The following is a 23754-nucleotide window of genomic DNA, read 5'->3' on the forward strand; positions in this document are numbered from 1 at the left end:
CGACCCTCTCTTCTGTCTGTCCTTGTCTGTGTGTGTGTCCGTGGCATTAGTGTCCGTATGTTACCCCCACTTCCCCTCTTTGTGTCCACCAGATGGCGAACCAACAGCAGAGCCGAACCCCAGGGAGGGAGTTCCCAACCTGACTGCACCGGTCCAAGGCGAGGTGGACGAGCCCCAAGGTACCCCTAGGTCCAGTCGGGGGGGGTGCTCCCCCAAAGAATTTTTTTGGGGGGGTGCAGTTTGGGTTCGGGGCTCCTCCTGAGGGGAGGGTAGGTGGGGAAGCGACAGAGCTGGATCCACCGGTAGCCGGTACGGAGGGCGGGCCAGGCATAGGCCTGTGTCCGCCTCCAGAGGGGTGGAGCGCCATAGAGCCTCCAGGTAGGCATGAGGACCCAGCTGGGACAGGCAGGAAGAGGGCCTGCAAATGATATAGCTGCGACGCGACATCTTCCACACCGTCCGGATGGCAGAAGGTGTTCTTTAACTCCTCCACGAAAAGCACTCAGTGTTTTAAAGGAGCATGGACAATCATAATCAAGACAAGGGACTGAGTTTCCCACCTCCAAAGTCCTGTGCTGTATCCGAATGTGTTGCAGAAGATCACCCTTTGATCCTCTGCAACACCTCGAGTTTACAGTCACACGTCTCAAATTCACAGGAAAGATTTTATGTGATTTTTAATATCGTAGTTTCCAGCTTCAGCCATGAATAATGTATACATTCTTACATGTAACACAGTGAAAATCATGTAATGTTGCTAATATGATGTGAAAATAACTGAGAGATGGGGACACACACACATGTGTGACCTGAGAGGCCTGATGTGCACCATTTCTCCCAGTTGTCAAAAAATCTGTTCTCCCAGCCGACCACCCCAGCCGACCACACCATAAAAATGGCTGATTCAACTACAGAGTCATAAAAGGTCCTTTAGGAGCAGCGCCTCCGCCTCAGGTACAGACTGCTCTCCTCCTTTGTAACATATTCTTTAAAACACCTACAATCAACCACAACTAACCAGATTCCTTGTTTTTTAATTCCCTGTTGTGCCAGGTATCAACTTTCCAGTGTATTTAAATGGTCCCATATGATATTTAAACCCTTTTGCATTTTACCAGTTGAGGATACCGTAATTTCAGCTGTCTCTCAACCCATGCGGACCTTTATTACCTTCATCTCTACTACATCTCTAAGGATACTCATTCCTAGGTTGTCAAGTTCTTCTTTGTCTTCTGGGTCAATTCCAATCTCTCCTCTACATGCTCTTTAACACCTTGGACTTGTTCAGGATCTATTTGGTGGGAGATCCTACTCCTCCATCCTACTATTGAATTCATTCTTACACTATTGTGTTGTTACTTTATCTTATATAAAACTTCATTTATATCTATGGCATTGAGGAAAGTCTCTTATCCAGAGTGACTTACAATCAGTAGTTACAGGGACAAAGTCAGTACCCCTGGAGCAAGTCTGGGTTAAGTGTCTTGCTCAGGGACACAATGGTATTAAGTGTGGTGACCTTTTTTGTTTCCAGATAGGGTAAAATATTCGATTAATGTTTACAGGGTTTTTGTTACATTGACGGTGGTTTTGTTTTCACTGGTTTGTATTTGTGCATCCCAGCTTTAAGCTTGTTTTTGCAGATTTAACATCCCAGGGTATTTTGTAAGGATGTAAAAATAATGTTCATTATTCAGTTGCATTGAGTTGCATTACAACTATACAGTTACGTAGAGTTTAAATGCTCTCCCCGTATTGGTGCAGGTTTTCTACAGATTCCACAGTTTCCTCCCAGCATTCCAAAGGCAGCACCCTAGGAGATTTGGTAACTAAATGGATCATATATGAGTATGTATATTTTCTTTTCAAGGTCAGAAAATAACAAGAAAAAGACATGGTAAATGTTTTTGAAATACTTTTAATATACAATAATCATAAACTGTATACTTTTCACATTTATCATGAAAGCCATTTATTTAACTGTACGTTACTGCTTATTAGTGAGTGACATGTAAATGCACAAGGATTAAAAAATATATTTTGGTGGCTACGCAGATAGAACAAAAGTAAAGTATAAACAAAAGTACAAAAAAATAAAAAAATGTCTATTTAATGTACAAATGAACATATTTCTATGAGGGATGGCCTTAAACTACCACCCTTTAAAAGCCATGTGTGCCATGCATATTTTAATTTATACAGCAGTTGTACAGAGTCAGCAGGGCACATGTAAGGTCACACCAATTAAGACATTAATCCTTAATATAATATAATATAATATAATACAGGAATGATCAACAAAACCAAAGCAAACATTTCATACAAGCTAGAACAGCATTTCCAGTTGTAACTGGTATAAATAAATACATTTCAATACGATAATAAATATACATAAAATAAAATAAATACATGTTAGTTCACAAAAGCAACACTGAAGCTGTGGTCTTTGTTGCAATGATGCCAATTGTCAACGCCGTACCCTTCGTCATGTTTGGTCCAACTATTGAAAATCTGTGAGACAAAGAAAAATTTGTTGTATATGACAAACATGGTGTTCGTTAATGTCAGAACATACTAATTTTCTCATCCGACATTCGACAATACACTCACAAACACTCCCAGCATGCTATATCTTATATAGCACCTCAAAAATATCCCAGAGTCTCTATCAGTGCTACATATTTGGTATAACTTACTCAAAAAACAAGGAACACTTTCACCGAAGCAGAAGTTCACAGAAATTCAGCTCAGTATTGAATCATGCCGTAATGGAAAATCTTGACTGATGAAAAAGAAACAGAAAGTCAGTTTTCCTGCCTGCTGCTGCTGATATTATGTCCTATTCAACTGAAATAATGTGATCACATACTAACACCTACTAACAGCCACTACCTGTCTAAACATTATAATTACTTATACCTAATGAACATTATAAAATAAAACGTGGATTTTGCATGTAGAGTTACCCTTTAACAGCAAAATGAACACAAACCTCAAAGGATCATGCTTGGTCTTCATTTCCATTAATTAATATGTTCGTGTACTGAGACCTGCAACTTTAATTCACTGTTCCACATACTACCTATACAGTTGAAAAATTACTAAAGATCTGATTAAGCGGAGCTGATAGACAAAAACAAAATAGCTTCCTTATTTCCACTGAATTTCCTGCTGGTGGAAGTTGCGCTCGGTCATCTTGTTCAGCGCTGTGCGAAGGTGGAGCAGCAGCCGCCGCGTTCCACTCACGAGGCCGCGCGTCGCCATCATCCTTCTCGGCCTCCAGGGCTCTTCAGCCTGGTGGAGTCCGAATTCGCTCATGGTGCTGAAAACTAAAAGTGTTAATTACACAAGAACAACAATAATAATATAATAACTAACAGAATCCTGCAAGAAAAAGCCAAGTTAAAACCCTGCAAAAGGGGGCAATAAAGCAAGCAATTAACAATAATAAATAGCAATATGCAGTGAAATGTCTCCAAAGGTTTTTGGATCTTGAAAGCGAGCAGCCGCAAGCAGTCAAGTCAGGTAGTTGGCGAGCAACTGAAAGTCTCCAGTAGAGTTTTTAATCAGGAGTCGGCGTTCTGTTTATAGTTGTCATGGCGATCAGTCGTGTCTGAACATGTCGGCGGTTCTGTAATTAAACCATCGATTTCGTCCAACTAGCATCTTCAGTCCACTTTTCACTCAACCGCCAAATTTTAGTTGGTCCCTCTGCTGACACAGTTTTGTCATGACAGTTGAATCAAAACCGGAACTGATGTCATGACAGATATATTTCAACACTGAACGAATTCTTCTCCTGATTAATTTTTTTGTTTTTTATTTTACTAAATATCTGTGTAAATAATAGTTTTTTTTATATTTGTATTTTTGCTTGTTTCCATGTGTTCATGTTTTTTTTTAATGAAACAGTTACTATTTTGGTTGTCATGAGGAGCCGTTTGGTAATCCAAGCACCTGATTGGTGGTTTGGGGTGGCGGAAGAGTCCTTTTTTTATTTTGGGGGTTTGTAGTGTGAAACAGGTGTAGTTTTGAATGACAAAATGGATGGATCTTGAATATTGTATAGTATGGAAGAAGAAATTCACCAAATTAAGTTGGTGTATAGATAAGATAATATACTATCAAAATGTGTTAAAAAGACAAAATATTCAAAAATATATTCTAACTATTGGCTGTGAAATATGTATCTAAGAGCATTATTTATGTATCCAAAGAAAGTTCATATCATATAGTCTAACAAAATAGTCATATGGTGTGACAAGAAAACCCTGTCACCCCTTATGATGATGTGTCACTCCACATGAGGTTTCGTATACAGTATTTCTTTCACAGTAATATAGACTGAAAAGTTATTTAATTTGGATAGCTGTGCAAAAGGGAACTGAAGCAGGAGTGCCGGATAAACTTTATCACAAAAAGACATAACTCACCTTGGAATGTTCAGTGGCCTTATGAGGTGCTGTTCTTATTCTTCTTTAAAAAAAAGGAATATGGCGTCACACCAAATTATATCCATATGACAAAATGTTTTAGTGAAGGGTGGCTTCAATAAAATATGATTAAAAAAAATGAAAATGAATTATATCATGTTTTTTCAAATCAAACTTTGTGAAATGTGCTTGGGACAGGCATGTAATATGAGCTTTGTCTATGTTTACATTCTAATATTACACTGTTCCATTGTGCACAGTAAATATTTTTTCTGGCACCTTACCTTTTATTGCATTTATTTCACTGGTTTAGAACTATTTGTCTTCTTTGTTGATGTGTTTTGTTTGTAATTTTATTCTTGCGCTTTCTGTGTCCCATACATGCACTTTGTCAATCCGTAACTGTTTAAATGTTATATGTTATTCTTGGTTTTGATTAAATGTTGTTTCCTTTCACTATGTGTTGTCTAACCTGCATGTAGCTGAAATGACAAAAAAACTTACTTGACTTGACAGTGGTGGCCTAGCAGTTAAGGAAACGGCCCCGTAATCAGAAGGTTGCCAGTTCGAATCCTGATCCACTGGTGCCACTGAGGGGCCACTGAGCAAAAGCACCGTCCCCACACACTGCTCCCCGGGCGCCTGTCATGGCTGCCCACTGCTCATTCAGGGTGATGGGTTAAATGCAGAAGACAAACTTCATTGTGTGCACCGTGTGCTGTGCTGCTGTGTAGCACATGCTGCACATGTGACAATCACTTCAATTCACCATGTTGCTTGGTAGCAGTCAAGTGAGAACCACAAGAGAAACACAAAGTTGTAGGTTATTACCATTGTTGCTCCAGGAAGACTGACACTATATCTACTGATCTCTGTCAACTAAATAGAATGTAATTTGTCAAGTAATAAATTAAGAAATAAGGAAGTAAATGAATAATGTAGTTTTACCTGAGAAATCTCAATTAACTACCACAGGTTTGTAACCCCAAGCACTCTGGTTGTTGTGCCTGAATATTCTTCTCCTGTTCTAATTATTGGAGTTGATATGTTCTTAAGTGTTGCTTGTTCATTTACAGTTATATTCATGCTTATGAAACAAATACATTTGCTAAAAGCAAGTATATACACAGTGCTTTACAAAATCATTCAACCCACTTCTAAATCAGTCTACATCAGAGCTTTTGATTGGTCAAAAGACAAACATATAAGCTATTGTGCATATTTACAACTATTTACTACAAGTGTAGGAAAGAGGCGAGAGATGATCTGGGGTTTCATTTATAACTGTTGTGTACGCACCATAGGGGACACCATAGGGGATGCGTACGCCTCTTCCTACATATACGTTACATATATCTATAAAAAAAAAATGCAAACTCTGACTCATGCGTTCAAACGTTTTGGGGGTGAAAAAAAAAAAAGTGACTATGGGTAAAGAGGCTGAGCAAAAACGTGAGTGGAAATAGTACATATATAATAATTCCTTGTGCTAGTGAGTAATATACCATATATTTCATTTCTTTTTTAGTCACATATTTATAATAGTGACTATATAAGTAAAACATATAATTATTGTTAAATCTTAAATCAATTATCTTATCTTAACTCTATGCATCACAGCTGTTGAATCCTATTAATGTGCAAGTTATTAGAGCTGTCAAATTTATTGCGCACCAAATGGCCAAAGCAGCGTGTTTCGCTTTGTTCAGCATCACTACTGATGTGGGTTCTTCTGCGTTCAGTGTGTACATATTGGTCATGTAGTGTGAGAAGTCAGGTCGCATTGGACCGTACACTGTGTGCACATAAATCGTAAACCTTTAAAATTTTTTTTGCATACAATTTTTAGTAATAGTTTGACTCAAAGTTTTATAAATGAGACCCCTGGTCTTTTTTTTCTTTCAATGAAACACCTGCAGACAAACCCGGATATTATTATTAATGTTCATGTAAAAATTCTATTTCTAATTTTATTTGTCACATACATAGGCATACACGGTATGATATGCAGTGAAAAGTTTTAGCGACTGCTACAGACCACAGTATTGCAAATGTTGCAAGTATACAATGAACCAATATACCAAATATTACACTTTTATGTAATAAAATATGCGTAACAGGTAGGGCGAAGGTGTGAAAAATTTGTGAAGTCAAAGTATAAAGTTGGGGTGGCTGAGGTCCTTCACTATCTTCCTGGCCCGGGTCCAGCACCTCTTGCTGTAGATGGATGCAGCTTGGTACAGATGATGCTGATAGAACCACCCTCTGTAGGGCTCGTTTGTCCTGCATGGTGCTGTTCCCGAACCAGGCCGAGATGTTTCCCGTCAGGATGTTCTCTATGGTGCAGGAGTAGACGTTCCTGAGCACCTTGGAGGGCAGTCTGAAGTCTCTCAGGCGTCTGAGGTGGTAAAGACGCTGCCGGGCCTTTTTCACCATGGTGATGGATGTGACAGGACCATGACAGGTCCTGCGTGATGTGAACACCGAGGTATAGGAAGCTGTCCAGTCTCTCCACTAAAGTCCACTATTATCTCCTTTGTCTTGCTGACTTTCAGGTGGAGATTGTTCCTCTGGCACCAATTCTCCAGATTTCCAACCTCCTCCAGGTACACCGTCTCATCGTTGTTGGAGATCAGGCCCACCACGACAGTGTCGTCAGCAAACTTGATGATGGTGGTGGAGTTTGTAGTGGCTGCACAGTCGTAGGTGTACATACAGTACAACTGGGGGCTCAAAACACAGACCTGGGGGGCTCCAGTGCTGAGAGTGATGGAGGCTGAGACATGTCCGCACATCCTTACCGCCTGTGGTCTCCTAGTTAGGAAGTTGGAGATCCACTGACACAGAGATGAGCTGAGTCCAAGCTGAGGTGCTCCAGCTTGGTGGTGAATGTGGAAGGGATTACTGTGTTAAATGCTGAACTATAGTCAATGAAAAGCATAATTTAACATAATTTTACATAATTTTCTTTCGCGAGTGTCCAGGTGGGTGAGTGCTGTGTGGAGGAGATGAGAGATGCCGTCGTCTGTGCATCAATTGGGACGGTAGGCAAAATTATTAATGTTACTGCTTCTCTGCCCTCTGATGGACTATTAATGTTACTGCTTCGTTAGGGTTGTCTTCTCTTATATTCCGCCCTCTGGTGGAATATAAATGTTACTGCTTCATTAGTGAACCAGTAACAAGATTTCAGAGCCAAGCCAACACATTAGGTGTAAAAAGGGTCCATGTGAAACACAAAAAAATTACAGATAAAATAACAGGTTTGGAGCTGTTTGATGTTTAACAAATCCATGTTTATCCTTTACTTGATTTGATTAGCACTGCAGTGGAGGTTTAACACTTCACAATCAGGACCCTTCATACATTTCAGACATGAAAAATACATTTTTGGTACCAAGATGTATGAGTTGTTCTTATAAATAAATTTCAGATGTCCCACCTTAGTTAAAGGCTTTTACATTTGCTGCTCTGACAAAATATACATATTCATAAATGTGTTCTTAGCACATTTCTATTCACTGTATTTTAGCTAATGGTGTGAGCCAAAGCAGGTGACTGCGGTTTATCATAGGTTAGGTTATTTGCAGCTAAACCGGTAAAACCCGTTCCATATGCTTCTCAGAACCGAAAGTGTTGTTATTATTAGACACAGTTCTTTAAGTAACAAGTCGGAATTTCAGGGTGTACGAAACGAACCGCCGGCATTGGTGAGTAATTTTTTTGGACCTGATGTGGGATTAAAGTTTTGTTTTCATCTGAGATGAAATATAAAAGACGTGCAGGACTTTTAGTTACCATTAGTCTTCCATTACTAAACATGTTACCTGTAGTACCATTATACTCGTACTAGACAGAACCAACTATACATGTATACGTTAAAGTACATTTCTATTCAAACTTATAGTTTTTGTCCATCATCTGTAGCTCTGGCTGTAAAATGAGTCTTTGTGGGGATGGTGAGGAGGGGGACACTGGTCCCCATCAAACACACAGACCAGAGTCTCCAGTGTCCAGCTGTGTGTCTATGAAGAGTGACTGGTCCGTAGATCATCCTCTTAACTTCAGTGGAGATTCAACCCCCTGTGATCAGAGGTGAGGAACAGATTGTGGAGTTTGGTGATGAACTGAATGAGGAAGTAAATCAGTTTTTCCTGCTCTGGAGTTCATAATGATAATTTCTGAACTGTAAATAAAATATATGAAATATAAATATATATATATATATATAAATGGGTGTTAAAAGCCCAGTGTGGCCCATTTGTCTGGTTCCTGGCGTGTCTATAGTGTGAATCTGAGGTTTTGAACGTTCTCTCTCTCCTCCTGTTTGTCTGCAGTGTGTGGAGGACTGGAACACACACAGCTCCATCAGGACACCAGAACCTGATAACCAACGACCTGACCATCAACAGGAGCAGAGACTCAAGTACAACTTGTATTACTTTTCATCTGAATATGTCGACTGGTGCTGCTGTAATTCCAGTCATAACACGTGAGATTAATGAAACAAAAAGTGAAGCTCGTGCATCATTTTATTACCTGGAAACACATGTGCATGTCAAATTAATGGAAAAAAGTTCAAACAACTAAACACAATTTTTTTTATATCATGGAAGACATAGAAATCCAAAACAACAATAATAAAAATTATTATTTATTATTATTGAAATGTTCTTTGCACAGTATACTGGCAAAACAGGGGAAAAAAATCCTAAAGTTAAATAAAGGACCAGTAAAAGACACTAATAAACACACACGTTTAGTAATTCGATTATTCATGTCTGTGGATGTTGATCTTCATTACCAGAAGCTGATGTTGTCCTACAGAGAGTCCTGGAGACTCATAAATCCAGTATGAAGAGGAAGGTGGAGCACATATGTGAAGGCATCATAAATCCAGAGAACCAGACCCTCCTGAAGAGCATCTACACAGAGCTCTTCATCAGAGAGGGAGAGAGTGAAGGAGTGAATACAGAACATGAGGTTCAGCAGATTGAAGCAGCGCACAGGAGAAGAAGAGGAGACACGCCCATCAACTATAATGACATCTTTAAAGCTTCACTTGGACAAGAGAAACACCTCAGAACTGTGATGACCAAGGGTGTTGCTGGAATAGGAAAAACTGTGTCTGTGCACAAGTTCATCCTGGACTGGGCAGAAGGAGCAGCAAACCAAGACATAGATTTCATCGTTCTGCTTCCTTTCAAGGAGATGAACTTGGTTAAAGATGAAGGGTACAGTCTTCATCAGCTTCTGCTGGACTTCCACCCTGAGCTTCAGGAGCTGGAGGACACACAGAAATATGAGGGCTGTAAGATGATCTTCATTTTTGATGGTCTGGATGAAAGCAGAATTCAGCTGAATTTCCACATTCAGGAAAAGAAGCTGTGTGAAGTCACACAGACATCATCACTGGGCGTGGTCATAACAAACCTCATTCAAGGGAACCTCCTCCCCTCGGCTCTCATATGGATTACATCACGACCTGCAGCAGCCAATCAGATTCCTGCTGAACACATCAGTCAGGTTACAGAAGTGCGAGGGTTTAATGACTCTCAGAAGGAGGAGTTCTTCAGGAAGAGGATCAGAGATGAGACTCAAGCCAAAAAAATAATCTCCCACATGAAGACATCAAGGAGCCTCTACATCATGTGTCACATCCCCGTCTTTTGCTGGATCTCAACCACTGTTCTTCAGGAAGTGCTGCTCCAGGACGACAGTAAAGAAATCCCCAGAACTCTGACTGAGATGTTCTGCCACTTCCTGATCATCCAAACCAACATGAAGAACCAGAAGTACAATGAGAGGAGTGAGATGGACAGGCAGAAGCAACTGCAGTCAAATAAAGAGGTCGTTCTGAAACTGGCTAAACTGGCTTTCAGTCAGCTGGAGAAGGGAAACCTCTTGTTTTATGAAGAAGACCTGAGAGAGTGTGGACTAGATGTCACTGCTGCCTCAGTCTACTCTGGAATGTGTACTGAGCTCTTTAAGGAGGAATCTGTGTTTCAGCAGAAGAAGATCTACTGTTTTGTGCACCTGAGCATCCAGGAGTTTCTTGCTGCTTTCTGGGTGTTTTACTGCTATGTGAGCAACAACATGGAGGTTTTGGAGACCTTTTTCACAAAACAGAAGAAGAGAGTCTCTCTATATGACCTGTTGAAAGCTGCTGTTGATAAATCCTTACAGAGTGAAAATGCACATCTGGATCTTTTTCTTCGCTTTTTACTGGGAATCTCACTGGAGTCCAACCAGGAACTTCTACAAGGTCTCCTGCCCCAAACAGAGAGCAGCTCAGAGTGTCTCCAGAGAACAAGTCTTTACCTCAGAATGAAAATAAACAATGAGAAAAAACCACACAAAAATGTCTTGACAAAGTTGTTAAGAAAAAAGAACGTCTCCTCTGAAAGAAGCATGAATCTTCTGCTCTGCCTGCTTGAGATGAAAGACTCTTCACTGCATGAGGAGATTGATGTGTTGGTGAAATCAGATGAAAAACTCACACCTGCCCACTGCTCAGCACTGGCCTACATGATCCTGGTATCCGAGGATGTTCTGGATGAGTTCGACTTGAAGAAATATAACACAGATGATGGTGGTCGTGAGAGACTGATGATCGCAGTGAGGAACTGCAGAAAGGCTCGGTGAGTTCCTGACTGAGGATCTTTCAGTCTTACAGTTTAAAGCATAATAAATCAAGGATCATGTGTTAAACACATAAACCATACTTATAAATGTCTTTTATGTTTTTCCTACTGGAATGGGCGCGTTCCAATCCAGCAGGGAAATGCGATGCAGGAACATACACGTGACGCAAAGTTAGCAGTGAGATTTGACAGATCACAGATTTTCTCTTACTCATTAAAACAAAAACCTCTACTTTCACAAAGTCATGAACGCACACATTTTTTTTTTTATTGCTGCTGCTTATAAATTGTGAAAATGTGAAATAAATCAGCTGCTAATGTGAAATTACATTACAGAACATTACAAAGAATAACCTTACTTATAATGCACTGTTAATATGGCTTAAGATTTACATGTATGATAATATCAGTGTTATTTTGATTTCACTTTTATATGCTGCTGAACAGAGGAACTAAACATTAAGACTTAACAAATCCATTTTTAAAAGTTGCTGTCACGTCGACAGAGGCGGGACATAAGGGAAACAATGACTTATTAATAAATACAAAGAAACGGGGAATAAACTAGCATAAACTAGCCCGCAGGCGTGTGGCAGTTGCCAGAACTCAAAACACAAACAGGTTCACAAAAGAAGGCCAAGCTCATCTCAGAGTTCACTAAAATGCCGTCGCTGCAGAGGGGCGGAGTCACAAGCTTTTAACAGCTGTCTGGATTGGCTACAGCTGGCAACCTCACCTGGAGCCAATCCTTGCAGTTGCTCTTTCTGGAAAATAAATCCCGGTTTCGTTTAAAAAATTGCAGATTCCTGTGATCAGACTTAGGCAAAACATTGATTCATTATAAAAAGTGGTCCTCATTTATGTTAAACAGCAGGAGAAAACACTTACAGCAGCATTCTAATAACAGCATAAAGTAAACTACTACTTGTATATGTAGTGAAAAAAGAATGAAATCTCTATATAGTCTATATATAGTATATATAATCTATATATAGTCATTTTTTTATCTATATGTAAATTAAGAGTGTAATAATGTCTGGAATAATATTTATCATGTTTCTCCCAGGCTGTTTGACTGTAACCTCTCAGCTGTGAGCTGTTCAGCTTTGTCCTCAGCACTCAGATCATCACGTTTGCGAGACCTGTACCTGAGTAACAATAATCTGCAGGATTCAGGAGTGGAACTTCTCTCTACAGCCCTTGAGGATCCAGACTGTAAACTGGAGACCCTGTGGTCAGTTTTGATTTTAGAACAGCGATACTGTTTTACCCTTACAAAAGCGGTAGAAAATATGCAGTGCAAATCCAGTAACAGAAAGTCACAGGAATTACATGAGGACGCAGATGTAGCTGTTAACATCTGCATTCTTAGCACGAAGCCAGACAGGCAAGCCAATGTAAAATTATTAGATAAGGAGCACACATGCTGCAAGTGGTACGCTCTGAACAAACATGTTTGACAGTGCAAAATATAGAACAGGGGCCGCTTGACAAAGCTTTTATCTGCAGTGTCCAAAACGGTCAATCAGAAAGTAATTTGTCATTACACTTTCCACAAAATCTTATTTGTGGAAAACACAAGGAAACACTGAAAATTAAAAATAATATGCTTACATTAAAAATGAACACGGGAAAAGAATGTCTGGCTTAGGACAAAAAGCTAAATCACTGCAAGCCTACTCTGTCTACTAGTTTGAGCCACAAGACAGAGTTCATAAGTAATTTTTTACAAGTCCAAGTCAAGTCTTTGTGCTTGAGTCCAAGTGAAGTCTCAAATGACTAAAATGAATGTTCTGCAGACAATACTGCATTGCTTTTAGATACACCAAGTAAAATGTACTGTACTATATCATCTATTATTATACATAATTATTATAAATTATTTTACTTTCTTAATACTTTCTAAAACATGGATGATAAAGCTAATACTATTGTCATATATTGGGGAAAAAGCTGCTGTTATTGTATGTTAAGCGCATTGCTGCAATATTTTTAGACTTTTTTTCTTTTGTTTAACCATTATTATTATTATTATTATTATTATTATTATTATTATAATTATCTATAGGGATACACTATACAGTTTTATAGAAAGCAATTAAATCCACAAACCTAAACGGCTTGGACATTATCGGGGAGGTAAAATCAACCAACCTGTGGTTTTCCCATAACGCTGGGCAACACGTGTAAAAAAACTGAAATAATTAAAGAAATGTAGTTTTTTGTAATTTGAGTTATGGCCAATAGGAGATGTAGGAATGTACTTTTATCCTCTCTGGGCTTGCTGTAGCCATTCATGTGCTCTCGCAAGAGTGGGTTCTTGGTCTTTTGTCTGTGCCTTCCATTCAGTTACATAAATTATTCCATAAATAATAACATTTTCTTTGAGTTATGACTCGCAAGTCACATTCAAGTCCAAGTCAAGTCTCAAGTCGTTGAGCGCAAGTCTAAAGTCAATTCATAAGTCATTGTCTGTGCGATTTAAGTGTGACTCAAGTCTGAGTCTCAGACCCGAGTCCCCATCTCTGCCACAAGGGAAAGGAAAGACAAGACATTTCGTTTAGAATTTTAATTTATAGAATTTAAATCTCCAGCTATACTAGGCAGAGATGCATTTTTGAAACTGAGTCTAATAAAACTTCAAAAACAAAAGCATCAATGACAATGGCAATTTAAAAATGTTTACTGGATCACAATGTGTTCCCAGGTCTACCAATTTCAGACAGATCCAGCCATACATCATTTCATTCATACGCAAAAAAAGCCCCCTTAGCGCTGAAGGAGGTAGTCTGGACAGAACTTGACAGAATGGAAGATTTATGTGTCATTTAGGTGTCCCAACAGGTGGCAATATATCACTGTCTTGTCAACCCTGATTACCCTCATGTAATTTCCTAATTAGTGCACTTCTTTAGCTTCAAAATTCCCTCAATATCTTCTCGCTTTTAATATACACATACCCATATGTATGTCTGCTAGTGTATAAACTTTAGTTTGTTAATAGGCTCCCATGTTTTTCTGCTTTGTGGGTTTTTTTAATAAATATTTTTTGCAATTATTCCACATTCCTTGTCCCTGGCATGACAAATAACTAGGAGAACCCACCTTCCATAACATCCTAATAACATTACTGAGTAAAACAGTTAACCAAATTGTAGCTGAAACTAACAAGAAATATTATTTAAAATATTAGTTATTTTAAAAAATGTAATAATGACTAATAATCTGCTGTATCATCATGTTTCTCCCAGGCTGCGTGGCTGTAAACTTTCAGCTGTGAGCTGTTCGGCTCTGTCCTCAGCACTCAGATCAAACTCCTCGTGTCTGAGAGACCTGAATCTCAATAACAATAATCTGAAGGATTCGGGAATAAAATATCTCTCTACAGCACTGGCGGATCCACACTGTAAACTGGAGATTCTATGGTGAGTGTTGATATCAGAATACAGGACTTGTGTACCCTGTTTTAAAGCACTAGAAAATACATTGTTTTCAAGTGTAAGGTCTCTGATATCCTCAGGATTTACATAAATACTCACTCACTTAACCTATTGTGGCTGCCCACTGCTCACCAAGGATGAGGACACGTTCTGTTGTGTGCACCATGTGCTGTGCTTTCTGTGTATCACAATGACAATCATTTCACTTTCATTCACTCACACCTATGGGCAATTCACCTATTGTGCATGCTGATGGGTAGCAAGAGGAAACGTTGCAGCCTTTTTCTAAAATTGATTTAAGCATAGTTGCTCCTCAAAGATCTACAAACAGTACCCCATAATGGCAAAGCAGAACCAACTTTTTAGAAAAGCTTGTTAATCCAGTCATTGTGTTTAAATCTTTTCAATTTTAATTAAATGTCTGACAACTTGTTCTCATTTTGCCATTAAGGCCCATTATGTAATATTCAGTCAGCTAGAAAGCTGCTAAAAATTCATGTTAAATTTTATTTCACTACATAAAACATACCTTTAAAATAAAATACCTTTTTTAAATTCTGTAGTTGAGACATAAAAAGCTCAAGACCCGCAACATTCAGAAAATGGGGATGTCATTTTTTGTAGTTGTTGGTAGTACACACAAGAATGAAGTTTAGAGAAATGTGAGCCTTTCAGCACCTCAGTCACATTAAATGAAGTTCAGATGAGCATCATCGGCATGTGAGCATCATCAGCATGGGCAATCTTAGAAATAATGGGCTTCTAATACACATGACCCTTGTTAACCAAGTGTTAATAGTAACACTGCAGTAATGCCCGCTGCATACTCTTGCTATCCTGGAAGGGCGTCCCTCTCTGAATTAATCGATCCCAAGATTTCTTCCTTTTTTTCTCAATGTATGCTTTCTATGGAGTTGTTCCTTGTGTCCAGAGTTGGCCTAAGCTGTAGGAATGTCATCTGCAGTTGTTATTGAGAGACATACTGCATGTGATTTGGGTTATACAAATATAAAGACAGTCTGTTACTGTGTTCTTTACAGAGGTCAATGTTACAGTTTTTTAAAGAGATTAAGATTTCAATATTTGTTCTTTGTGGAGGAAGCCACACCTTGATGATTTTTTTTGGAGGGAATAAACCTTTCAGCAGTTTTATTATGATCAAAACATGGTTTTAATTTTGACAAGTGCTGAAAGGATTGTGATCTTTATTTTCATAAAAAAATTTAACATCCATGAGGAGCATCCTAATAACAAAATAATGTATCTAAGTAAATTTTTGCAGAACTTTTATCATTTTAAACTAAATATGTATTTCCCTTCAGACGTCAGGTGAATAATTGTGGCAATTGTGATATGACAATAATAATCTGATGTATTGTTTTTTGCCCAGGCTGTGTGATTGTAAACTCTCAGCTGTGAGCTGCTCAGCTCTGTCCTCAGCTCTCAGATCAAACTCCTCACGTCTGAGACACCTGGATCTGAGTAAGAATAATCTGCAGGACTCAGGAGTGGAGCTTCTCTCTACAGCACTAGAGGATCCACACTGTAAGCTGGAGATACTATGGTGAGTGTCAGGACAGAATTATTATGATTCCAAAACATGTGTATGTGACTTAAAAAATAAGGGGAGAAAATATGAATTTTAAATTGAGCATTTATTATTCTAATCAATATTCTAATCATTTAAAGGAGTGTAGACTACATATTGGGTCAAGTCATGTGACTAGGCTTATTTGAGATACTGAATTAGTGATTGAACTGGTTTATTTGTTGTAAAATAAAACATGTTTTTGGTCTTATAAGTTTTCTCTGTTCATATATCATTGATGCCCCCGGCATGATGGCATTGTAAATAAAGAAGTAGTTCTACCGTTTTAAATTAATATAATCATGATGAGAAATTGTGCACATTATGTCAATGTGCACATTATAGACTAAACTAAAAGTATAAAAAAAAAGATCTTTACATCAGTTTACTTCAATTAAATGTCTGTACATATATCCACATAAATTGTGTCCTAATTACATTTACATTTATGGCATTGTAACGAATTAGCTCAAGAGGAAATATCTATAATTAATTATAACTGGTTATAATTAATAATAAACATTTAGACTAGATTTGGGAATAAGCTGTAGCAGAATTAATGTTACAATTACTTGATCTGTCCGTCCACGGAGCAGATAATATAATTATTTATCAATTCTGGGAATGATTATCCCCCCCTCTTGTCAGGAAAGGTAGCTTTCCCACTCTGCGTACTAGCAGTAATTTAGCATGTAAACTTAAAGGGTCAAACGTTCAGTGACTCCAGATGTGAGCAGCACACAGAAACAAACGATTGTGAATTTAAAGAATTTAATAAACACGGCTATAGCTAACATACAACAATTAGACAAACATATACATACAGGGTAAAGGAAAGTGATGAAAAGAGAATGGCAGTATTACACATCAATTAACCACAGCCTAATGAGAATCGTCAGAGAATTCTTATGTTCACCTTAAAAAGGGGTTTAGGCGTGCATAGTTACTTGCATTGGTCCTTATTTCATGCAAAGAGTCCTGATGCTGTAGGGTCACGATCCTTGATCCTTAGGTCTGGCGTTGGAGATTCTTCTTGAAGGTAAATTTTGCCAAAAGAGTCAAAGTGTTGAAAGAGGTGTCTCGGAAGGAAGAAGAGAAAATCTGAGCATTCGTGCCTGTGTGACGCTCTTTTTTGAATGCTTTCTGGCACGCCCATCATGTGGCCTGAATAGCCAATCACAAGTGTGACATTTTGGCGGGGGAAGTTCCCTTTGTCTGGGTTTACAACTGACCGGAATTTTTTTAGGGCTGGTCCAGAGAGAGACTGTAGTTTGTTGCAGTTACAATTTCTACCTTATAGAAATTGTATGATGTATTTTGTGATCACATGGTATGCATCACTGTTCCAGTAGTAAAGAGAAGTTCCTTCTGACACCAAGAAAGGGACCTTTAGGAGGTAGGAAAGTAGAGATACACTTATACACTTAATTATAGGTAATTAGAGTTTACCTAATGCACAATAGAAAGTTGTAACTAGTATAATTCATACAAGGGAACGTACACACAACGCGTGCATATACGGGATCCACTTATAATCACATATTCCTAGCACAAGATACAGACAATATGTTTTAAGTGTGTGCGTGATTGTGTATTGCGAAGGTGGGGCCAGACAGGAGGTCTTTGGAATGCTTTGAAGCTTGGAGCCCCGATGAGCAGTTTGCAGACCCCGTCTGCTTCGCATCGTCTTGGTGACAGTGGGGGCAGACGGGACAATCAGGCTGAGGGTCCAGGTTGTAATTTGTATGTAAATGTCAAAGGTTAAAAGGTTCTTTGAAGATCAACCATCTATGATCCTACGCAGACGCTACATTTGTGACAGTGGGGGAAGACGGGACGATCAGAGTGAGGGTCCAGGGTTGTAATTGGTATGTAAATGTCAAAGGTTAAAAGGTTCTTTGAAGATCAACCATCTGTGATCCTACGCAGACGCTACAGCATTTATCAGACAACCTTATCCAGAGCGATTTAAAATCAGTAGTTACAGAGACAGTCCCCCTCGAGCAACTTAGGGTTAAGTGTCTTGCTCAGGGACACAATGGCAGTAAGCAAGATTTGAACCTGGGTCTTCTGGTTCATAGGCGAGTGTGTTACCCACTAGGCTACTACCGCCCTAATCAACTGAAACATGTGACACCTGTAGGTTATTAGGACCCACAATCAGTCCCTATGCGCCACCTGATGTACCAGAGGCACCATGGTGTCACAGAACCCCCCACCCCCCCAAGGGTGCAACACCAGTGTGCCCAGAAACAGTCAAAGGTGGGGGCAGATCCCTGCGTTGCTAGCCTTGACGTTGTTAGGTTTCACCGTCTTCAGCGCCAAAGGCACGGGCGGGCTCAGGCTCTCAGGCAGCTTTCCTCAAAGCTTCTGAAACGAAGGCGGCCCCAAGCATTCAGTCCACCTTCTCTGCTGCTTTAAAGGAAGAGGCTCTGGAAAGTCGTCATAGGCTTTGGCCAACAGAAGAATACTTTACAACCATAGAACAAGTAGAACACAGCTGTCAACACTCATCGAAGACCAGACGCTGACTGAAGAAAATCAAGGTGTAAATGGACAGCTAGCTTAGCAGTCAGCAGGTGCTGTGTGTCAGGTGGGCATGGTACGTGATGATCTCTACACTACTACTCAGGTGATCTGGCATAAGTGGGGGGATACCCGGTCTCAAAGTATCACCCAGCTGAGGCACAGCTCCCAACTGAGCCAGTAGCTGACGAGGGGGCCGGCCCCATAGATGAGGAGCAGGGTGGGTGGTGTGGATGGGTTCTGTAGTAGTCCCGTATTAGTGATGCATCTAAGATGTCCTCGGCCCAAACCCAGCTTTGCTCTTCCCGTCCGCACCCCTTCGGTTGATCAGGTACTGGAGTCGATCCCTATGCCGGAAGTCCAATAGGCGATGCACCTGATACACCACCCTGCCCTCAATCTCCTGGCTCAGCCTGGGACCATCCAGCAGAATATCTACCGCCATTGGACCCAGAACAACTGGCCTAAGAAGGGAGACATGGAAAGTGGGAGAGGAGTGCAAATGTGCGGGGAGTTCAAGAGTGTATGTGACTGGATGCACCTAGCTGAGGATCTGGTGGGGCCCCATGAATTGAGGGCAGAGCTTTCTGTAGGGCAGGCAGAGATGGAGGCTGTGGGTCTCCCTCTGTCCCTTGGCTGATAGTTGGGAGCGTCATGTCTCCGGTAGTCAGTTTGCTGCATCAGTTGTCCAGTAGCTACCGTAAACCACACATGGGCCAAACATGCTCTGCTCGATGGTACCACATCTACCTGAATGTCAGTTGGTGTCAGATCCCAGGGGATCAATGGTGGCTGGTGACCCCAGACATTTTGGAATAGTGGTCGTCCCTTTGGCACATTCCTCAGCGAAACTCTGTACTCTGCCCAGGGAAGGAGGCAAGCCCAGTCCACAGGGTTGGTTTGACAATAGACATCAGAAACCATGCCAGCTTTTGGTTGGTTCACTCTGCTTGGATGGTAACTTGAGGCAAATCTCATCTGTACTCCCAGCCTCTGAAACATCGCCCTCCACACCTGCGAGGTGAATTGGGGTCCATGGTTCAACAGGATCTTCTTGTAATACCTGAGTACAGACTCCATAAACAGGTTAGCAGTCTGGAAAATGGTAGGAGGTGAAGGCATGGGAAGAAAACAGCACATTTTAGGAATCCGGTCAACTACCACAATGATAGTTGTGGCCCCGCAGCTGCACGTCAGGTCACCCCTGGAGTGCTGCTTCCATTCTTGCTGCTAAATGGATGTCTATATCCAGGTTCCAAAGGATTGGAGCCACGATCCAGTTCAGGGGCAAAATGGGCTGAGGGGTTTTCAGGAATACCTCCTCAGGCATGTGCATATTGGACAAAGCATTGGCTTTCACATTCTAGAATCCTGGACAGTAGGAAATTTACATTTACATTTACGGCATTTATTAGACGCCCTTATCCAGAGCGACTTACAATCAGTAGTTACATGGACAGTCCCCCCCTGGAGCAACTTAGGGTTAAGTGTCTTGCTCAGGGAAACAATGGTAGTAAGTGGGGTTTGAACCTGGGTCTTCTGGTTCATAGGCGAGTGTGTTACCCACTAGGCTACTACCACCCTACCCTACCAGGAAATGTTTAAGTGGAAACAAGCGAAAGACAGTTCCCACCTGGCCTGCCTTGGGCTGTTAGGGTCGAGGTGGAGCCGCTGCTGATGGAGTTGCAGCCATCCTGCGAACGTGTCTGGTTAATTGTCTTACCGTGTCCCTTGTCTCTGCCATATTTGTCTGCTGAACGCTGACTGTGTTGCCCGACTCTCCATTTGAAGCGTGGCAATATCGGCTTGACTGATAGATATATTCTTGTCTTCTGCGATGCCACTGGGGAAAACGGTGACGCAGGAGGACCAAGGTGCAGAACTACTTCATGTTTATTTTTTAGAAAACAAAAAGACAAACAAAAGCGGGGCAAGCCTGTTAACTCTCTAAAAAAAAATGTAATTCCTTGATTGATGTTGGAAGTGCTACTCTTTGATTCTGTTGCATCTTCTGTTGTGCTGTCCTTATGATCTGATGTATCATCATGCTTCTTCCAGGCTGCAGGACTGTTCCCTCTCAGCTGTGAGCTGTTCAGCTCTGTCCTCAGCTCTCAGATCAAAGTCCTCGCATCTAAGACACCTGGATCTGAGTTACAATAATCTGCAGGATTCAGGAGTGGAACTTCTGTCTACAGCATTGGAGGATCCACATTGTAATCTGGAGACTCTGCAGTGAGTTTTACCTTCTCCTGTAAAATCTACAGTTGATCTCATCTCTACAGATTATGATAAATGACTCACATGAAGCTTTAAACAACAACAGATTATACAGCAGCTCATTCAGTAGTTTAGTAATAACACACACAAAGTGCGGGTGCTTGAAATTTTGTTTATGTTGGATGTGATAGCAGTGTGTGTGTGTGTGTGTGTGTGTGTGTCCTCTTCAGAGCCAATCAAGGTGACTTGGTCAAAATGAAGAAACTGAAGCAGGATGGAGGATGGAGGAATTTCCTGCCAAATACATCTACTGAGCTCAACTGAACACTGACCGTGGCATTGTTGATAAAGAAGTAGTTCTGCCGTTTTAAATTAATATAATCATGATGAGAAATTGTGCACATTATGTCAATGTGCACATTATAGGCTAAACTAAAAGTATAAAAAAGATCTTTACATCAGTTTACTTCAATTAAATGTCTGTACATATATCCACATAACTTTATGAGCATTCAATTCAAACTGGTTCTTAGTAACCTGCATGTTTGCTAGTGTAATGTCACAGTAATACTCTACTCACTAGTGAAATTAGTTACCAGAGAATTTATAAACTACTGAAGGTTCCAGCAAGCACTCATGGGGCCATAATCTGGAGGTGGAAAGAACCTCACTTTACCATAACCCACATGTGTCAAACAAGATCACTTTAAATAGATTTATTTTTATGGCCAAGTAATGTGGCACGCTGATAACACACAAACTATATATCCCAATGATAAGGTGATAAGGATGAGTGGTAAAATGAACAGAGACTACTCCTACTAGGATGCTGAAGATGAAACAAGGGTGTTTCAGCAAGACAATGAGCCTAAACACTGTTTACAGAAGGGACCCAAGGCTGTTTGTGTGGAAGAATGAGCCAGAATCTCACCTGAACAATGCATGCGTCTAGTTTCTCAATCCACAAGGCATCTTGTGGATTGAGCTGTAATCACCAGCTGTAATCACCAAGTATGAAGTATTAAATTAATTTCACTAAGTGTGTCCTATATTTTTCCCTTTGTCATTCCATTTAACTGCACTTAATTTATAGACATCTATGGTTTGATTTCTTTGCATGTGTGGATTGGAAGGGTTGTCCGAACATTTGGTGAAACTTTCATGTCAATAGCACCTTTAAAATAGATTTACTTAGAAAGAACTAGTTTCATGACAAAGCGTATCATGTTCATAACACATCTTAATTACCCTCCCCCATAATATAATGACGTCCGACAATTTTATTCAAATAAGGCCCAGTAAAAGGCTAGCTGCTGGAAGTTGGTGTATATAGGGCAACAAATATATGCTTATAAAATTTAGAAAAAAAATCTGCTATACTTTACAGGTTCAGCTGTGCATTTGTGAAACTGGAATAGTTTCTGTTGTTATTTTTTTAGGAATGCCATAAATATATAGGCTGTTGGTGGGAACGACTAAAATATCTGTGTCACATGACTTAATGTTTATTGCACATGAGTGGTTAAGACCCTTTCTTAGCATGCGTGCTCATTAGCCCTTGGCAGCTTCCTCTACAGGAGGGGTTTGCCTTGTGTGTGCGCCACCGTGCCTTGGCTCGTCTTACAATGGGGATCTCTGTGGCTGTGGAGTATGGAAGCCGGACACATGGGCTGTCTAGACGTCTCCATTGTCCCAGTTGTAAAGCCTGTGGCTCATCTAAATCTCATTAGAGATGAGAGGGATTGGCGGCGCGCTCAGCAGTTTTCCCTTTGCATTTTGCCTGCTAAAAATAGCTACTTCTGCAATAGAACGAGACAGGGTTGCTCTTGTAAAATATGCAAGGAAAGCTGAAAGACTAAATGTTTTTGCTGTTGCAAGACGGGAAATTCCACATCCATTGCTTTTCGTGTGTTAAAAAGAGACCCCCAATTTATCTCCAAGCTGTTGCCTCCCCCTCATAATTCACCAGGCGGGCAAAAGGGCAACAAATGGCCTGAAGTGCAAGGAGGGGGTGGATGACCGCTGTATTCCTGTACAATGCAGAAACCCCAAAGGACAATCTGAATGGTCTGTGGTAACCTTCTTGGCAGCCCAATGTCCATCATAAAGCAGGTTATCTTCGCAGCTGCTGGGTCGTCTCTCCCCCCCCAGGCTTCCTCTCTCGCCAGGTTGGATACAGTTTTACACACATTCATCAACTTATGATTATGATTATTTCTGGTGTGAGTGCTGAAGGCAGTATAGATACACGTCTCCGGTTTCCACCAGTTTATCCTAATGCAGAAAACTGCAACGTGATAACCTTTATTGCAACATGTTCCTGAATTCAAGCTGCCTGTTCACCATAAAACACGGTTTCTAGGGCCAGTGTTGGTTGTGTGCAGCTACTGTTATATGCCTACAAATACACAATTTATAGTGTCGCCTTCCCTATTACAGCTCGTGGTGCAACTACACCTGTCCGAAGATCAGGAATATTTAGTTTTCAGTCCAGCTACGCTCTGATCAGAAGCAATTCCAACACATGCACTTCTTGCCTACCCACCCACACACACTTGCACATTTGAAGCTGTGCAGAAAAGAAGAATCCCACCTGCTGCATGTCTCCCGACCTCCTGTCTCTTTCTTCTTTTTATGCACCACCATTGGCCACAAGATGGCAGCCACCATCGCAGCTTTCTGCTCTGGCACGTTGTGCAGCAATGCAAATATACACACACACACACACACACACACACATATGTAATATCCTGTTTTGGCTATGAACTCCGATATGAGAAATGCAGCCACCCACCCCCTCTCTCCTGTATGTCCGTGTGCTGTGACTGCTTATGAAACTGTCTTCGGCAAGGTTAAAGCCATTCATCACGCCGAGCCGGCACTTGACAGTCGCCGTGGCACCGTGG

General features: G+C 40.5%; 1 protein-coding gene and 1 long non-coding RNA gene across 2 annotated transcripts; one reads left to right on the forward strand and one right to left on the reverse strand.

Moving 5' to 3' along the window:
- Positions 1-1898: 1898 nt before the first annotated feature.
- On the reverse strand, positions 1899-3692 carry LOC114784601 (uncharacterized). Its single transcript, XR_003748886.1, has 2 exons — positions 2697-3692; positions 1899-2511 (listed from the first exon to the last, which is right to left on the reverse strand). It is a non-coding gene; the product is annotated as an uncharacterized LOC114784601 (long non-coding RNA).
- A 4369-nt stretch (positions 3693-8061) lies between these two features.
- Positions 8062-21851, forward strand: LOC114770371 (NACHT, LRR and PYD domains-containing protein 12-like). The gene is made up of 9 exons (XM_028964248.1): positions 8062-8143; positions 8361-8528; positions 8771-8859; positions 9241-11074; positions 12144-12311; positions 14329-14502; positions 15908-16081; positions 20690-20863; positions 21079-21851. The coding sequence occupies exons 2-9, from the start codon at positions 8374-8376 to the stop codon at positions 21170-21172; spliced, it is 2862 nt and encodes a 953-aa protein (XP_028820081.1). The 5' UTR covers positions 8062-8143; positions 8361-8373; the 3' UTR covers positions 21173-21851.
- The last annotated feature ends 1903 nt before the right edge of the window (positions 21852-23754 follow it).

Source organism: Denticeps clupeoides, chromosome 2 (genome assembly GCF_900700375.1).
Source record: "Denticeps clupeoides chromosome 2, fDenClu1.1, whole genome shotgun sequence".
Taxonomy (NCBI): domain Eukaryota; kingdom Metazoa; phylum Chordata; class Actinopteri; order Clupeiformes; family Denticipitidae; genus Denticeps; species Denticeps clupeoides.

Coding starts and splice junctions, on each gene's coding strand:
- LOC114770371 (XM_028964248.1), top strand. CDS start 8,374: ATGAGTCTTTGTGGGGATGGTGAGGAGGGGGACACTGGTCCCCATCAA. Junction 16,082..20,689: donor TGTAAGCTGGAGATACTATG/GTGAGTGTCAGG, acceptor TGCTTCTTCCAG/GCTGCAGGACTGTTCCCTCT. Junction 20,864..21,078: donor TGTAATCTGGAGACTCTGCA/GTGAGTTTTACC, acceptor TGTCCTCTTCAG/AGCCAATCAAGGTGACTTGG.